Source organism: Peromyscus leucopus, chromosome 7 (genome assembly GCF_004664715.2).
Source record: "Peromyscus leucopus breed LL Stock chromosome 7, UCI_PerLeu_2.1, whole genome shotgun sequence".
NCBI classification, from domain to species: domain Eukaryota; kingdom Metazoa; phylum Chordata; class Mammalia; order Rodentia; family Cricetidae; genus Peromyscus; species Peromyscus leucopus.
In genome coordinates, this window is record NC_051069.1 from 18,274,895 (window position 1) to 18,291,027 (window position 16,133).

At 50.0% G+C, this 16,133-nt stretch overlaps 1 protein-coding gene across 1 annotated transcript; it reads right to left on the reverse strand.

The window, feature by feature from the left end:
* Positions 1-5,733: 5,733 nt before the first annotated feature.
* Positions 5,734-13,834, reverse strand: Crabp1 (cellular retinoic acid binding protein 1). The gene is made up of 4 exons (XM_028865131.2): positions 13,616-13,834; positions 12,943-13,121; positions 10,255-10,368; positions 5,734-6,020 (listed from the first exon to the last, which is right to left on the reverse strand). Exons 1-4 carry the CDS (start codon positions 13,683-13,685, stop codon positions 5,970-5,972), a joined length of 414 nt encoding a protein of 137 aa, XP_028720964.1. The 5' UTR covers positions 13,686-13,834; the 3' UTR covers positions 5,734-5,969.
* Positions 13,835-16,133: the final 2,299 nt, after the last annotated feature.

Here is a 16,133-nt window from a genome sequence, read left to right on the forward strand (position 1 = left end):
CAACCTAGAGGTGCCACCTGTCAGATGATCAGGGTGCAGGGACGCATAAGCTGCCACTCCTGGGTGCAGGAATTGCACAGTCTATTCACAGACACCTAGGGATGTGGAAGGACCACACCAGAAAACGCACGCATAAGGCAGGCTATGATCATGAGTCCAGTGTGGAGGCCAACAGCAGAAGCCTCCACTTCAGAGGACAAAGACAGAATGCCCTAAGGCATGTAAAGTCCTAGGGAGCTTTAGAGATTTGTACTTAAAGCCAAAAGGACCTAAACCCTGAACTACTTCATAAGTTCAAGGCCCATATCCACTCGCCAACCACGCCAGGTACCAATGTTCTTACTTATAATTATTTTGTTGCTGTTGAGACAGAGTTTCTCTGTGTAGCCCTGACTGTTTGGGAACTCTCTCTGGAGAACCAGGCTAGCCGTGAACTCAGAGATCCTGCCTGCCTCTGCCTCCCAAGTGCTGGGATTAAAGGTCTGTTCTACCACCGCCGCCGCTGGGCTCATGTTCTTTTTTAAAGATTTATCTTTTATTTTTATGTCTATGAGTGTTTGCCTGTATGTATGTGTGTGTGTGTGTGTATGACAAGCATACTTGGTGCCCACGGAGGCCAGAAGAGGGCCTTGGATCCCCTGGAACTGGAGTTACAGATTATTGGAGCTGCCTCGTGGGTGCTGGGAGCTGAACTTCGATCCTCTACAAGAGCAGCCAGTGCTCCGCACTGCTGAGCCATTTTCTCCTGCCTATCACTCACTGTTCTTTTACATAAAGCAAGAAAGAGGCCAAGGCTGAAAGTGGTTAAATAATTTACCCGGGGATGTTTAGCCAACCTAGTGGTGCCAACCACAGTTCATACCCACTCACTTCCCTTCCCCCTTCTATCCTTTGCCGTAATCTGGTTAGAGATAAAGTCACGTGACCAACATCTGGCAAACTGTTGCACCCTACTTATTCACTAGTTGTGATTAGCGCAAGGGTATTCACATGACACAAACCAGCTACATAAGGAAGTCAAGTAGGTGGATCACGTGGATTGACAGAGGAGTTTCAGGGGACTGTGAGCGTGGCTTGTTAAAAGCCCCATTCTTATGGCTCTCGTTTCTTTGCAGAGAGTTTCTGTATTGTTTGCGAGACGTCAGTACATTCCTTTAGAAAAGCCCAACAACGTTATGGATAATAGTTCACACAGTGTGCACTCATTCAGAACAGGCATGTTTGGGGTGGTATGGCTGTAGCCCAATCACTCATTTCAAGTGTACAGTTCGGTGGTTTTTAGTGTATAGAATTACGCAACCATTACCACATTGGTTTTAAAACATGTTTATCATTCCCAAGAAGAAGCTAGACCCGTCACTCCCCTCCCCCACCCCCCAACAGCTCTAGTCTTAGGCAAAGTACCACCATGTACTTTGCGCCTCCGTGGATCTGCCCAATGTAGACATTTCAGTCTAAATGGAATCCTATAATCCTGGTCCTCCGTGAGCCGCTCCTTTCATTTAGCGTACTAGGTTCTCTGTTCATCCATGCCGTACGCAGAGCAGCTTCTTTTTGCTGGCACTGGCTGTGGCTGGGTTTCTAGCACTTGTCAACTGAAAGTGTGCCCAGAATTTAAAGTCAAATCTCATAGTCCTGTTCCTCTATTTTATCTGGTGAAGCCATATCATGGAGGGCTTTGGATGCCACACCAAAGAGCCTGACCTTCCTGCTAGAGACCCTGGAGATCGCTGAGCAAGAAGGAGGCAAGTTTGGAGTGAGTTTAGCACGACAAGTTTAGTGAGGTTATTCTCACAACAATATTTTGATTTAGATTAAAATATCTCGTGGGCGGGCTCAGTGGGTGAAGCTGCTTGCTGTGCAAGCCTGGAGACCTGTGTTCAATCCACGGAACCCTTGTAAGGGAGGAAGGAGAGAACCAGCTCCTGAAAGCTGTCCTCTTCAGACCTCCACATGGCATTCACGCTCCCCCCAACAATAATAAAGACTTAGTCTTGTGTCTTGTAGTGGTTTGAATGAGAATGGCCACCATAGGCTTGTACGTTTGCATATTTGGTCTTCAGTTGGTGGAACTATTTAGGAAGGATTAGGAGGTGTGTTGCTTTTCTGTTGGCTTACTGGCTACACCTAAATCTACTGATATTTTAACTACTGTCTGTGCTCCATGCCTTGAAGTCAACACCCTGCCTCTCAGTCCATGACCTAGCAGGGATTTCCAGTCCCACAGGCACCAGCTTGGCCACAGCCTCCAAATACAGGTTTTAACTAAGTTTCTATTGTTCTAGTTTCCAATAAAGACTGGGGAGTCAGATGTTGGGGTGAAAACCTGCTAGGTCAGACACCGAAAAGCAACCAGCTGACCTTCCTTTTTGGCTGGAGACCCAGAAGAGAAGCATCTCTCCACTTGTTTCAAACCAAAAAGACTGCAAATCTCTAAGTCCCTCCCTACTCCTTCCTGTGTCTCTCTATCCATACTCCTGGCTTCTCCATCCTCTCTATGGCTAATTCCTGTCAACTAGTCTCTGGCTCTGCCCCCTGATCCAAGGTTAATTTTATTAACACAGTCTCAGAGTTTCTTAGTGCCATCAAATATCCTGAACGGAGGTGTGTCACTGGGGGTGGGGTTTGAGATTTCAAAAACTCATGCCATTTCCTGTCTGCCTCCCGGCCTCCTATCTGCCGTTTGAGAGGTGAGCTCTCAGCTCTTCCTGCCATCATGCCTTTGCTCCACCATCATGGACTCCAACCCTCTGAAAACATAAGCCCAATTAAATGCTTTATTTTATAAGTTGCCTTGGTTATGGTGTTTTATCATAGCAATAGAAAATACACATAAATATTATATATCATATGCAGTGCATTTATACCATCTGTTACAGTCTCAAAAAAGAAAAAGAGCCGGGGTGGTGGTGGTGGTGGTGGTGGTGGTGCACGCCTTTAATCCCAGCACTCGGTAGGCAGAGGCAGGCGGATCTCTGTGAGTTCGAGGCCAACCTGAGCTACAGAGGAAGATCCAGGACAGGCACCAAAGCTACAGAGAAACCCTGTCTCAAAAAACCGGAAAAAAGAAAGAAAGAAAGAGAGAGAGAGAGAGAGAGAGAGAGAGAGAGAGAGAGAGAGAGAGAAAGAAAGAAAGAAAGAAAGAAAGAAAGAAAGAAAGAAAGAAAGAAAGAAAGAAAGAAAGAAAGAAAGAAAAAGAAATCCAGGTTCCTGTTTCTTTAAGAGTGGAGACTGGGGAAATCTGACACCCCTGGGCCTACGTCCCTATAGGACAAACCTAATGAGAGCTGTTCCATAAGGGAATGAGAAACATCGTACCTTTGTCTGGAAAATGTGAAACCAATTATATGGTAAAACCAATACTATTCAAGAGACTCAGTCTACGGCAGGTGCTCTGTGTGATCTACTTGGTGCTATTACCTCATCTTGTCATTCAAATGTCCCTACCTATGCCTGGTGACTGTCAAGCCAGTGAGAGCTACAATCTCCTTCACTCTGCTTTATTCTTTGTCCCCACCCCCCTGAAGGTTAATCTGAAGGAAGCACAGGCTCCATGTGACATGTCACACTTGTAAAGGGTTATAATGGAAATAGCCTGATTCCCAGAGTGAGGAATAGGTGGCCCTTTCCAACCTTTCTGCAGCCAGTCCAGCCCTTAGGGAGCAAATCCAGATGTACAGAAGACCCTGCAGAAGCGGGAGCCAGGAAGAGGAAGAGACCAGCGTCTGAGACCTTGCTCAGCCCCTCCATGTTGGCCACGAGCAGCTAGCACCCAGTGGGTAGAATCCTCAGAGTATTCAGGCACACAAGTCTCAGTGTGTCTTGTGCGGCCAGCTCATCCCCACTCAGGGGAGCATGCTTCCTATCCATTGCGTATCAATCTGGGACCTCTCCATCTTCAGGGGTCTCCCCACCTCGCCCCCAAGAAGCCCCAGTTCAGTCCCCACACCATTCTACTCCATGCTTTGGGGCACCGAGTGTGACTTGGACAGGGCCAGAGAGACAGGTTAGCAGAGTGGAGGTGACCGCATGTCGCCTGTACTCTCCGGTTCCGCTGGAGTAGAGCAGGAGGGGGAAGTCGTTTGTGTCAGGGACCTTTGGAGGTTCTGGGAACAAGCATAGGCACTTCAGGGCCCCAGAGACGAAATGCAGCCCAGTGTCAGCCCTCCTCCTGACCCGGAACCCAGCCCCACTTGCCACACCGCCTGATGGCACTGAGGCTGTCTGGAACGGTGTTTCAGGGAAAGCCGGGGATGGGCTCAGGATGGGCACATGGTTTGCGGAGAGGCAGTCTTCTAGGACAAAGCAGGGCTCTGGGCTGGGGCCGTGTGAGGGTTCCTGTAAATGTGTCCCCATTCACACTTAGATGGTCCCCCCATGGGCCTTAGGTGTCTGCCCCAGCACAGTGTGAACTCCTGGTCTTTTCCAGGACCCAACACTCTGAACCAGCCTTGCTGAGAGCCGGGGGGCTTTGGATGGGAAGAGGAGCATCCTGGGTAAATGAGCATCGAGACAAGGTCTGGGGGAGGCAGCGGGTACAAGTAAAGAAGTTGCCGAGGCAGCCACTGTGCCGTAGGGATGCAGGCCCAGGGATGCCAGGTTTCTCCAGCCTTCTCTCAAGAAAACAGAAACCCAGATTTCCTTTTTCTCTTCTTGTCTCTCTTATTTATTTTTTTAAAGACTGTCTTATGTATCTATCTCAGGCTGGCCTCCAAACTTGCTGCGTAGCTGAGGGTAACCTTTAACTTTTGATCTTCTTGTCCCATCCTCTCAGTACTGGTATTACAGGCATTTCCCATTGTGCCCAGTTTGTACTACACTGGGTATCAAACCCAGGGCTTCACACCCGCTAGGCAAGCACTCTACCAACTGAGCTACTTGCCCAGTCCCCAGGTCCAGGCTTTTAAGGTGAAATTTACTGGTTTTCAAATGTAAACATTGGCAAGGGTCAAAGTTATTGTCTGTATTTGCCTGCTGAGTCCACTGTCTGCTTGGCTGTGGCCTGGGAAGGAGTATCTCTAAATAGGATCCTTTCCCTGCCACCCCCCCCCCCCCCAATCACTGATCCAGTTGCATTGGGCAATGAACAAAAGGAATAGGACGGGGCAAAGAGAAGTCAGGATTCTTATTCCACCTTCAAAGCCAAGTCTTCTACTGCCCCAGAGTCTGTCTATGTAGCCCTGGCCATCCTGGAACCACCATGTAGCCCAAACTGGCCTTAAACTCACAGAGATCCTCCTGCCTCTGTTCTCAGAGTGCTGAGATTATAGGTGTGTGCCATCACCACACCCGGCTTTTGTTCGTGTTTTTTTTTCTCCCGTAACCCCACTGCTCCTGCAGAAACCCTCCCTCAGGCTGCAGAGCTCTCTAGGGTGTGTTGACCTCTCTTCCCTCCGACTTGAGGCTGAGGAGTAGTGAGTCTCCCTCCATCGTTAGTATCTGAGGGTCTCGTCTTTCGTTGCTCGATCTCCTCATCCTGACCCTATCACTCACTACCCATGTAATCAGTCCCTTCCTTACCGCTCTCCTCAATAAAGCCATGGACTGGGCCTAGTTTCCTACGAGGAACCACCGTTCATGACTAGTTTAGCTGTACCTGCTGATGGATGCTACAGTGCACTCTAGCCAGGCCAGCAGGCCAAAGCCGGAAACACGACACAGGTCAGCACAGTGCTGCTTCAACTCCCAGGCTGAAGCAGAAGCAGCGTCCCCTCGAAGGAAAGAGCCTTGAGATGCGTCCAACCAGTTTAATGACCGGCACAACCATGCAAATGCCAAACCAGGGATGCACAGGGAACAGGGGCTGGAGGGAAGGGCGCTACAGCACTATCATAGGGGAAATGGGGTTGCCTAATGTTTTCGGGGAGGGTGTGTGGGAGGAAAGACCCGCGGGCTGTGCAGGCTGATGTCGTCGTACTCCTCAGGGGAACTTGCATCCTGTCATGAAAGCAGGAACAAGCCGGCCACCTTTACTCCCGGACATAAATTCTTGTGCACACCACATCATCGGCGCCAAATGTCTGCCCGGAGAAGAAAAGGAAAACCAATCAGTACAGATGCCTGTGTGAAAATGTTTAAAGCACATCACCGAGACAGCGGGCTGCCCCGTTTACAACTCTTCACATCAGACTTCAAGCTTCCTGAGCTGTGTGCTCAAGCTAAATGCTCAGGACACGGAGCAGGCATTCTCCCCTAATTAAGCTCCCGCTCAGCAAAGAAGCAATCTGGCACCGAACTGTTAATACACTTCTCCTTAGCTTCCAGAACCTGTGAGTGCTGACATAAGATGTGCACACTTCCTGGCTTTGGTTTTGGGGACTGAAAGGAGATGCATGTCATGTCAGGTGTTTTTGAAGGGCTTCTGTGTCCTTTCAAGTGATCGCAAGAGAGTCGGGGGTTTAGGCAGCTCGAGCCAGATGGAACTGTGGTTTGGAGATAAGTTAGCAATGTCTTCTGGGAGGCAGCCATCTAGCCCGGGAAACAACAGCCTGATGTAAGGATAGTCAGTCTCTGTATACATGGGTTCTACACCTTCACAGTCAAACAAGCCCAGATGAATAATATTCATTTAAAATCTGCATACATCCTAAACATACACAGCTTTTTTTTTAAACATGCTATTATCCCCTAGATAATACAGTATGACATATTTGCATGGCATTCATATAGTATCAGGAATTATAAGTGTGGAATGATTGTAAACTAGGAATTATGCAGGAGGCTGTATGTAGGCCAAATGCTACACCATTTTATATAGGGAACTTGAGCATTTGAAATTTTTTGTGTCTGCAGGGGTCCTGTAACAAATCTCCTATGGATGTGGAGGTATAGCTAGAATGAAACATTATATATAATATATTAGTATATAGCTAAACTAAAACATTCATCTCAGATGCAAGAACACAGCATTGGCATTCTGACCTAGCTCTGTGACCCATAGCCAGGCAAGGCTCTCCCTCTCTTGGCCTGCTCGGGGTGGGCGAGGGGTGGTGTTGAGGGGGAGGGTGACTTTAAACAAGGTGATTCTGAAGGTTCTTTCCAGCTAAGATTCTATGAGTCTTTGTTGGCTAGAGGGAGGCTATAAATCCTCCCACAGATGGGAAGGGACATTTTTCTTCTGGTCCCTGAAATGGCAGCATCTGTAGAAGTAAGCTGTCTCAAATCTCCCCAAACTGCCAATTACTCACAGGCCTGTTCTCCTGGGACTCTCACAGTCAGAAGAGGGAAAGCAAAAGGTGCAAAAAACCATGGAGAAAAAGGGCTGGCAAGATGGCTCAGCAGTTTAGAGCACTGGCTACTCTTTCAGACCAGGGTTTGATTCCCAGCACCCATATGGCAGCTCACAAGGGTCTGTAACTCCATTTCCAGGGGATCCAACACCCTCCTCTGGCATTCATGGGTACCAGCACACATGTGGTACCAAGAAATACATTCAGGCAAAACACCCAGACACATAAAATAAAAATTAAAACAAACAAACAAAAAACAAATATACCTCCCGCCCCAGTTGGCAGCCTTGTTGAGGATGTATATGCATGTTTATTTGTCACAGGTCCTGACATTTCAGATTTCCCAAATGACTGGCAATTCAAGAGAAGCCAAAACTGTTTTGCTAAGAGTTTAATTATCTCAAGATCTTTTGATTTTTTTTTTAAATCTATTTATTTCTCTTGCCATGTTGGGGACAGAATCCATGGTCTTACCCACACTAGGCAAGTGCTCTACCATTGTTTGATTTTAATCCATGTAAGAACGGGATGTATTTCAGATTCTTACCCTTGGAGCCCTTAGTGACCAGATGCCCTTGGGATATTTGCTAAGGCATCGCCTGCTTCCCAGAAACAGTTTCTTGCCTATAATGAGTATTAAGGAGGTCCTGACAAGATGGGCAGTCTAAGGGTTTTGTGCCTTCCCATTAGTGAGGAATGCAGATGATTCTATGCTCTTGGGCATGTGTCAGGGATTGGGATGGGGGTAGAGTTCCCATCATAAATCTACTTTTTGGATGTTGCACCCCAAGAACCATACTGATTTCCCAGAATTCCTTGAGCTCCACAGCCACATCTGTCTTTGGAGCTTACCCGGGTGAAAATATAGCTTCATGACATGGAAAGAAATCCCCACATTTCTAACTCCAATTGAAAAGCCCTTTCCAGCCTCCCATTTGAATACATTTATGCTTAGAGGTTCCAGAAAGAAACTCTATAGAATATTCCAGAGCAGTGTGGGGGAGTATACTCAGTTTTCAAAGGAAGACAATTTACAGCCCATGGCAATTTACTGTTGGCTCTGGGGACACTTATTTCAACTAAACTAAAGTTACTTACCTCTCGTTACATGAAGATTACATCTCCCAACGTTTTAGATTTATTAACGATAATACCCTTGAAACAAAAGCCCACATTTCACATCCCAAATGCCAAGAATTAATGCTCCCTTTGAGGCTTGTATATATGTTTTCTGAGCCAGGGAAGGATGCCTGGGAGGAACTGAAGTGCGGGGGTGGTAAGGGGCGAAATGTGGCGGAGTCCTTCACGGACATTTAGCCTGTGACTCCGGCTGCTTAGTATTACAGAGGTTACCAAAATCCCACTTTTTCAGGGTAAACTGATCAATCCCACTTAATCCTCAGAAAGACTCAAGAACTCTAACATCATCTCCCCTTGCTGCCGATGGTCTCTATAAACTGCATGTGCCAGTCTCCCTGGATTTCCAAGTCTCAGCTTCAGCTTGCTCTCTGAGTCCATGAAGTAGCCCTCTGCTGGAGACATTAGCTAGGATGCAAATTAAACCAGCCCTTTGTCCACGCAAGGAGAAGAGCTAGTTAAATCATCCTAGCAAAGGCCCAGAAGGGAGGAAGGGGAGATCAAACAGTCTCAAAGGAACAGGCGGCTCAATTTAGGGTCTTCTTACAGGCTAAACATGTAATTTTAGGGCTGAAAGGAATCTCAGGGGCCACAGCTCAATCTCTCATTTTACAGCCGGAAGATGGAGCTTGGAAAGGACAGGGAAGGTCCAAGCCACGGTCACATGGGACATCTTTTTCCACTAAACTTTTCAGGCTTCAGTGTCTAGGTAATGGATCAGGAAGTCTAACGGTGGTGATGCGAACAGAGTGTCTAATGGAGAACAAAAGGTATAAGTTCCTGGTCACCCACAAGGGCTTTTCTTCTTTCTAGCCTGGGGTAGGAGATATTAGTTCTGAACCACGGAGGGAAAGTCAGTGGGAGTTGTCTGTCCTCTCGGCCCCTTTCCTCTGCATAAAACTGGGAGAGGTGTGGATAAGTTAAACCATTTGCTTCTCTTTTAGAGCTAGGGTCTTGTTCGATAGCCCCCATTGGCCTGGAACTCATGACCCTCCAGCCTCAGTCTTCAGAATGTTACATTACAGGAGTGGGTTAGAACATAAACTTGGCCTTGACAGGTAAGTTGTGCTTGGCTGTGGATATTTAAAATGCTTAAATGCACAGCACGATGGTGTACACCTTTAATCCCAGCACTCAGGAAGCAGAGGCAGGAGGATCTCTCTGAGTTCCAGGCCAGCCTGGTCCACAGAGCGAGTTCCAGGACAGCCAGGGTTACCCAGAGAAACCCTATCTCAAAAATAACAAAACAAATTAAAAAAATACCAAAACCAAACAAAGAAAAAAGGTTTCCGTCTGCACACTTTTAAACAGTGCTCGCCTTCTCTCGCCCGAAAGAGTCCACTTTTCCACATCAGTACATTCAGACATTTCCAAATTAGCATTCCTTGCTTGGCTTTTGGAGTCACTGGAGTTTGTAAGTCCGGACTAAAAAATATTCTCTATGGTTTTGAATGCTGATGTGATAAAAAATTGGTGAAACTTTTCTCTACTAGCAAGATGAGTCATGAGAAGGGTGGGGTGGGGTGGACCTCGTTTTGTATAAGCTGAGGGATCACACATAGCCTCAGCATTCCAAACCAAGCCAGAGGGGAGATTGGGAATCGCCCGCCACTGGGGTTGGCATAGAACAGACTGGACCAAGGTCTGGCATTCCAGCTGGTCTCAGATATGATCCTGCCCTCTCGGTCCCAACCCCCCACCCCTCTGCAACCATTTAACAATGATCTCCTCTGATCTAAACCGTCAGCCCAAGCTTCCTGCTCAAATTTTAACCTGTGGCAAGTGACTTTCTCAAAATGTGAGCATGCGGACAGCACACTTGTATGGCCCACCTCTGAGGACCACCTGGGGAACCCTGGGGTTGTCTCAAGAGTCCAAGGGCCCTTACCAGGATCAGCTCATCGTTGGCCAGCTCACGGGTCCAGTAGGTTTTGGGGCCATCCCCCTCCAGAAGGGTTTGTGTGCAGTGAATCTTGTTCTCATTCTCCCAAGTGGGTAAACTCTGCAGGCAGGAAAACCATTAGTGATATTAATTATGGTCTCGGCAGCGGGCTGGGAAGAACACAAAGAACACCGGAGAATAATTGCTAGGCAGAAAAGCAACACATGGTCCTCGTCAGCGGGGCACAGCGTCTTCTCTGCTGAGCTCCATAAAGTGCAAACTCAGAGTGCTGGTCACGGGTTTCACAGAGTTTAAATACACCTTATATCACACGCACGCACGCACGCACGCACGCACGCACGCACGCGCGGATCCACCGGAGCAGCAAAGCCTTAGGCACGCTTTGCATCTCCAGGAATAAAATTCAGAGCACACCAGGATTCACTTACCTCAACACAGAGAGCCTCTCCAAACAATTGGGACTCTAAAGTGCCTTCATGTCAGAATCACAAACGGTTACAACCGTTGAGACATCATGTTTGCAGCCACACGGGTGGCGGGCAGATGAGAAGGTGGGTCTGCACCCAGATTCCAGACTAAGACCTTCCTTTCTCGGCATCCCTCAGCAGACAGCACACAGCCTGCGCTAATAAACCTGTGTCTGTCTCTGGGGATAAAAAAAAAACGCTTCCACTTTCCAGGTTACATCCTTCTAGAAACATTTTAAAAACCAAGCCAGTTTGGAGGTTCTTCATGGGGTTGGAGGTGGACAGGCGAAAGGGGGAGCCCCTGTAGTTTCCCCAGTGTCTACATACAGCCAAGTGAGGTACAGCTGGGCTGGGAGTGCTGAATGTGCACATAATCACTTGTGAACTAACACATGGGACTCCTTCATTAGGCGGAGGTGGGGGTGGGGGAGGGACAGGGACAGGGACTTTGTAAGCCCAGCTCTCTCCAGGGTGTTACACGATTCTTTTGTTGTTCTGAAATCAGAATTGCCCCCTCTGGCAGTGGCCAGAGTTAGATGTCTCCAAACTGAGCCCTACTCATGGCCAAGCCAACTTCTCCACTAGTCGCCCATTTCTCCTTCTGAGCACTCTGCTTTTTCCTCCTGTGATGCTGAGGACGGAACCCAGGGCCTACCACATGCTGGGCACATGCTCTACCACGGCTGTATTCCCAGTCATGCGTGCCCCCCCCCCCCCCCGCCCTTTTTTTTTTCTTTTTTCCCCAAACAATGTGGTGACTTGAACCTCAGGTCAAGCAGATATCAATTCTGATGGGCAAAGACTGTCTCCTGAGTGAGCCTGCTACTGGGGGCTGTGTCTCTCTGTCCTTCCAAACATGGCGACCCGAGTCACAGTTGGAACAGACAGGTACGGACTCGGGAGAGAGGGAAGAAATAACTTCCCGTTCTTTAGAATGTTGTCACAACACAAAAACAATTTTTCTCACTAGGTAAGCCTGCCTAGCCTTGAGCTCACAGAAGATCTGCCTGCCTCTGCCTTTTGAGTACTGGGATTAGGGGCATGGACCACAACACTTGGCCTCATCTGCACATTTTTTTTTTTTTTTTTTTTTTTGGAACACTGGAAAAGCTGGATACAAAGGTGCACTTTGTGGTCCCAGCACTTGGTAAAAACAGGATCGATGCAGTTGGACCCAACTTGGGCTATAGCATGAGATCCTGTCTCAAACAAACACCCAAACAAGAAAACAAAATACACAGAACAACAACCACCAAACCCACAGTGGAGAAAAGGGGGCCTTTCAATGAGAGAGCAGGACTGGCTTTATAATCAGTGCAAGTCTGGCACAGAGAGAAACACAGCAGTGTGAAGTCATTCACTCCAGACCACTCACCCATCTTTTGGCTCGTGTTTCAGAAATGTACAAAAACCTCTCTTGACTGTTGGATATGGTGGTGGACACCTGTAATCCCATCACTCCATGGGGTGAGGCTGAACCTTGAGTTCGAGGTCACCAGGTTTACACCGAGAGTTCCAGGCTAGCCTCGTCAGGGCTACATAGCAAGCCCTGTCTTCTCATAAATCAATCTTAATCTCTCCCCAGTCTCTCTCCCTTCCTCACTTCCCTTTTCGCCCTACCCACCTCCTTCTCTCTCTCGCCCCTGAGGGCTTAAAAAAAAAAGGTCATTTAGTACATTTTCTCAGCTAGAACCTGCGTTGCTTTTACTTTCGGAAGAATTTCACCAGTCCCTGCAAGACCTCGGTTAAACACGGATAGGCAGGAAGGGGTGGCAGGCGATTCGGAGTGTGCAACTGGATCCAAAGCGTCCCCCCACCCCCACGGTCCAGGGACTCAGGGGGAGGGACCCTGGATCAGCCACCCTACCTACGACACAGGTAACTGGGCAGCGGCGCAGAACAGAAGGCAGCAGCGGCCCCAGGAACCTCTACCCACACCGCCAAAACCAGCGCTGAAGGCGCGGTAGCAAGGCACTAACCACAGCCAGGATCACACAGCCGCCCAGAGCGCGCGCTTTAAGCGTGCCCATTTGCGCCCGGGGGATGGTATAGGGAGGGAACAAGAGGTAGGGCTTTCTCCTGAGCCCAGGACCAGCAGGTCACACAAATCTCTCGTGACACACCCGGCAGCGAAAGCGCGCCCGCTGCGGCGGGCCCAGGGTTGGAAGGGGTACCCGGGAAGGAGGTGCGGTCTCTGCGGCCTCACCCTGCACTTGCGTCCGTCCACTGTCTCCTCCTCGAAGCCCTCTCCGACCTTGAAGTTGATCTCCGTGGTGCGCACGGTGGTGGATGTCTTGATATAGAACTGATCCCCGTCCTGGCGGATCTCCACGTGCGGCTTGGACGCAGCCGCCACGGCCACCTTCCTCAGCATGGCGTTCACACCTGCACGAGGAAGCACGGGCTCGGGTCTCAGCTCCTTCCTCCCTGGTCCCCCCAGACCTGCCTGACACTTCCCAAATCCTCTGACTTTGGGCAGGGCTCTTAAATTAGTTCCACTTGTCTCTGTCCTCGCCTGGGCTTTTGAGAAGAGAAACTGAGGCTCGGGAGATGGCAAGTGGCTTTTCCGAGCTACCCAGTGCTTTCATGGCAAGATCTGGCCTCAAACAGTCCCCCAGTTTAAAGTTCCTGCTCCTCACTGTGGTCTAGCACGAGATAAAGATGGAACCGTCGAGAAAGGCGCCAAATGTCCAGCAAGCGTTAGTGGAACCGGTTGGTTCCGGAGCTGACTCTCCTGTGCGATCGGGGGACGCACAAGAAACAGATTTATCACCCCATAGACTCCCTCCTGCCTGAACCTCCCCGGGCCACCCTCTCTGGGTCAGGGCTACCTCGCAGCGGCTCCTGGCAGACCCGGCACGCCCTCCGCACCAGCTTACCCAGCGCCTTGAGGAGCTCGTCGAAATTCTCGCTGCTGCGCATCTTCCAGGTACCGGCAAAGTTGGGCATGGTGGCGGCGGCGGCGGCGGCGGTAGCGGCGGCGCGTAAGGCAGCGGCAGGCACCGACCTCTGCTGCGGAGCGGTAGCACACGGCGCTTCAGGGAGAGACTGGCGCTCTGCGCCCCGCCGCACGCGCCTTGAGTCACTAGGGTAGCGCCCCCCCACGCCCGCCCTTCTGGGGCCCCGCCCTCAGGTCCCGCCCCTGCCCTGCACGCGCGAGCGGGAGGGGTGGGGTGGAGGGGAGGGTCCACGGGCGGGGGCGGGGGTGGCCCACGAGGGGTGAGCCCAACTCCCCGCCCTACGGGTGTCCCTCATCCATTCCTCATCTTCCCAGCCGCCAGGGATGCAGTTTGGATCCCGCTCTCCCCCGTGCCTCCTCCGCCACGCCGCCCACGTCCTGTTTTAAAATGGGTGGTGGGAGAGGGTTTAATGAAGCCAGGTCGGACTGGAGGAGAAGTGTGAAGCTAGCTCGGTAGCGGGGATTCAGGGATCATGACCTCATTTCTCCACTTCGGGCTATGTTTGAAAATTGTCCTTTCTGTAAGGATGCAGCGAATAGTAAGGCCATCAGGATGGGAACCACTTTCTTCCCACCCAACTGTACTTTCTGATTGCCACTAGCCGGTCGTCGGGTCCCCTCCGCTCTGGCTTTTGAGTTAGCACATACTCTGAGGACCAATGAGAACGAGTGGCGCGGGAAAGGCCCAACCCCCACCCCGGCCAGTCATGGACACAGGGAACTCAGGCTAGCAACCGAGGCTTGCGGGTCTTCTGCTTAAGTTAGAAGGGAGCCCAGGCCATCACGGTCCCTTTGTTGTTGGCTTAAGACAGGGTAGCTGTCGAAGAGATTGAACAAGCAAAACGCAGGGAAATGCAGCCGCTTGCTTTGCCTAAAATTGCGGGTTTGCTCTCTGCAGGCCAACTGGGAAGGCCTAGTAGGGAAGCCTAGCTCTGCTCCGGCCTTTGCTTTGACGGGGGCCGAGCCGAAAAGCAATGCCCCTCCCCAGAGGCTCCCTAAGGAGGAACACACATTTCATCGTGCATTTCCAGCTTTTCCTTCATACCTCAAAATTTCATTGCAACCTCTTTCCACCGTTTCACCATCGAGACACCTCAGTCAGTTTGTCCAGTTCAGGATCCTAGAACTTGCTGCACATGGCCTCATCTCAGCCTTTGACCATGCTGTGCTCTCTCCCTGAAGTTCATTTTCTCTCCTTGCATTGGAAAAAAAATGTCTCCTATTCCTCAAAGTGCTGTCGGCATGACCTATGTGTTATAAAGTTCTGTTTCCTAACCAGATTACGTTCTCTGAACACACAGGGTCCTTTGGGGGCCTGCTCTTATTATTTCCGTCTTAACTGCTGAGCATTGACCATTTAGAGCATGGTGATCAACGTTGATCAATGCATCCTCATTGCCTCGGGCTCAGCCAGGTGGGGCTCCTATGTGGATCGATTTTCAGAAAATGCAAATGCCCCTCCGCCTGGAGGTGCTGTGGGGTGAGCTTTCCCCAAAGACCGGAAGTGATTTGTGCTGAGTGCTAAATGAAGAGGAGCCCTGCACTGGAAGGGACTGAGATTGGTCTGCCCAGGGGCCCTGAGAAGCCAGCTGAGGACAGGAGGGTGAAGAGGGGCCATCATGGGCTGAAAAGGGGCATGGGTGGGGACAGCTTGATCCATGTGCCATCTGTGCCATCGTAGGGGGTCGTATGCTTAGAAGGACTTGGTGACTGGCTTGGAAAATGGAAAGCAGCTCTGGCATTGACATCTTGAAATATTTTATTTCTGTGTCTTTATGTGTCTGGTGTGTACATGTATGTGTACAGGTCAAAGGTGAGTATCAGGGGTCATCCTCTATCACTCTTCACCTTATTCTTTGCGACTGGGTCTCACTGAATCAGGAGCTCACCAGTTTGGCAAGACAGGCTGGCCAGCATGCCCAGATGCTGGCCCTAGTGATCCCATCTCCGCCTCCCGGGCACCGGGATCCCGTTGCACGCCATGATGCCTGGATCTTCATGTGGGTGCATGGCATCAGAACTCAGACCCTCATATTTGTGTGGCAACGCTTTGCCATGTGAGCCAGCTCCTCAGCCCTCCATCTTGAAATTCTTATTCTTTGAACAGGGGGCTCTGCATTTATCCTGTCCTGGGTATGCGGACAGAGGATGGACTGCCATAGAATGAAACGCCACAAAGAACTTAGTGTGTGTGTCTCCTGTGGTGGGGCTAAGAGAAGGATGTCATGAAGCTAATACAGGCCTCCACCTCAGTTCAACACTTCTGGCCACAAGGCATCACCTATTAAAGACAGGGATGGAGCTAGAGGCTACAGGAGCGGAAGCCGGAGCCAGTGCCATAGTTTATAACCCTGGAAAAGCCAGTAAAGACAGCGCTGTGGATGAGGCAGAGCAGCCATGGGCAGGTTTTGCAGCAGAGACACTGCATGGACTAAAGG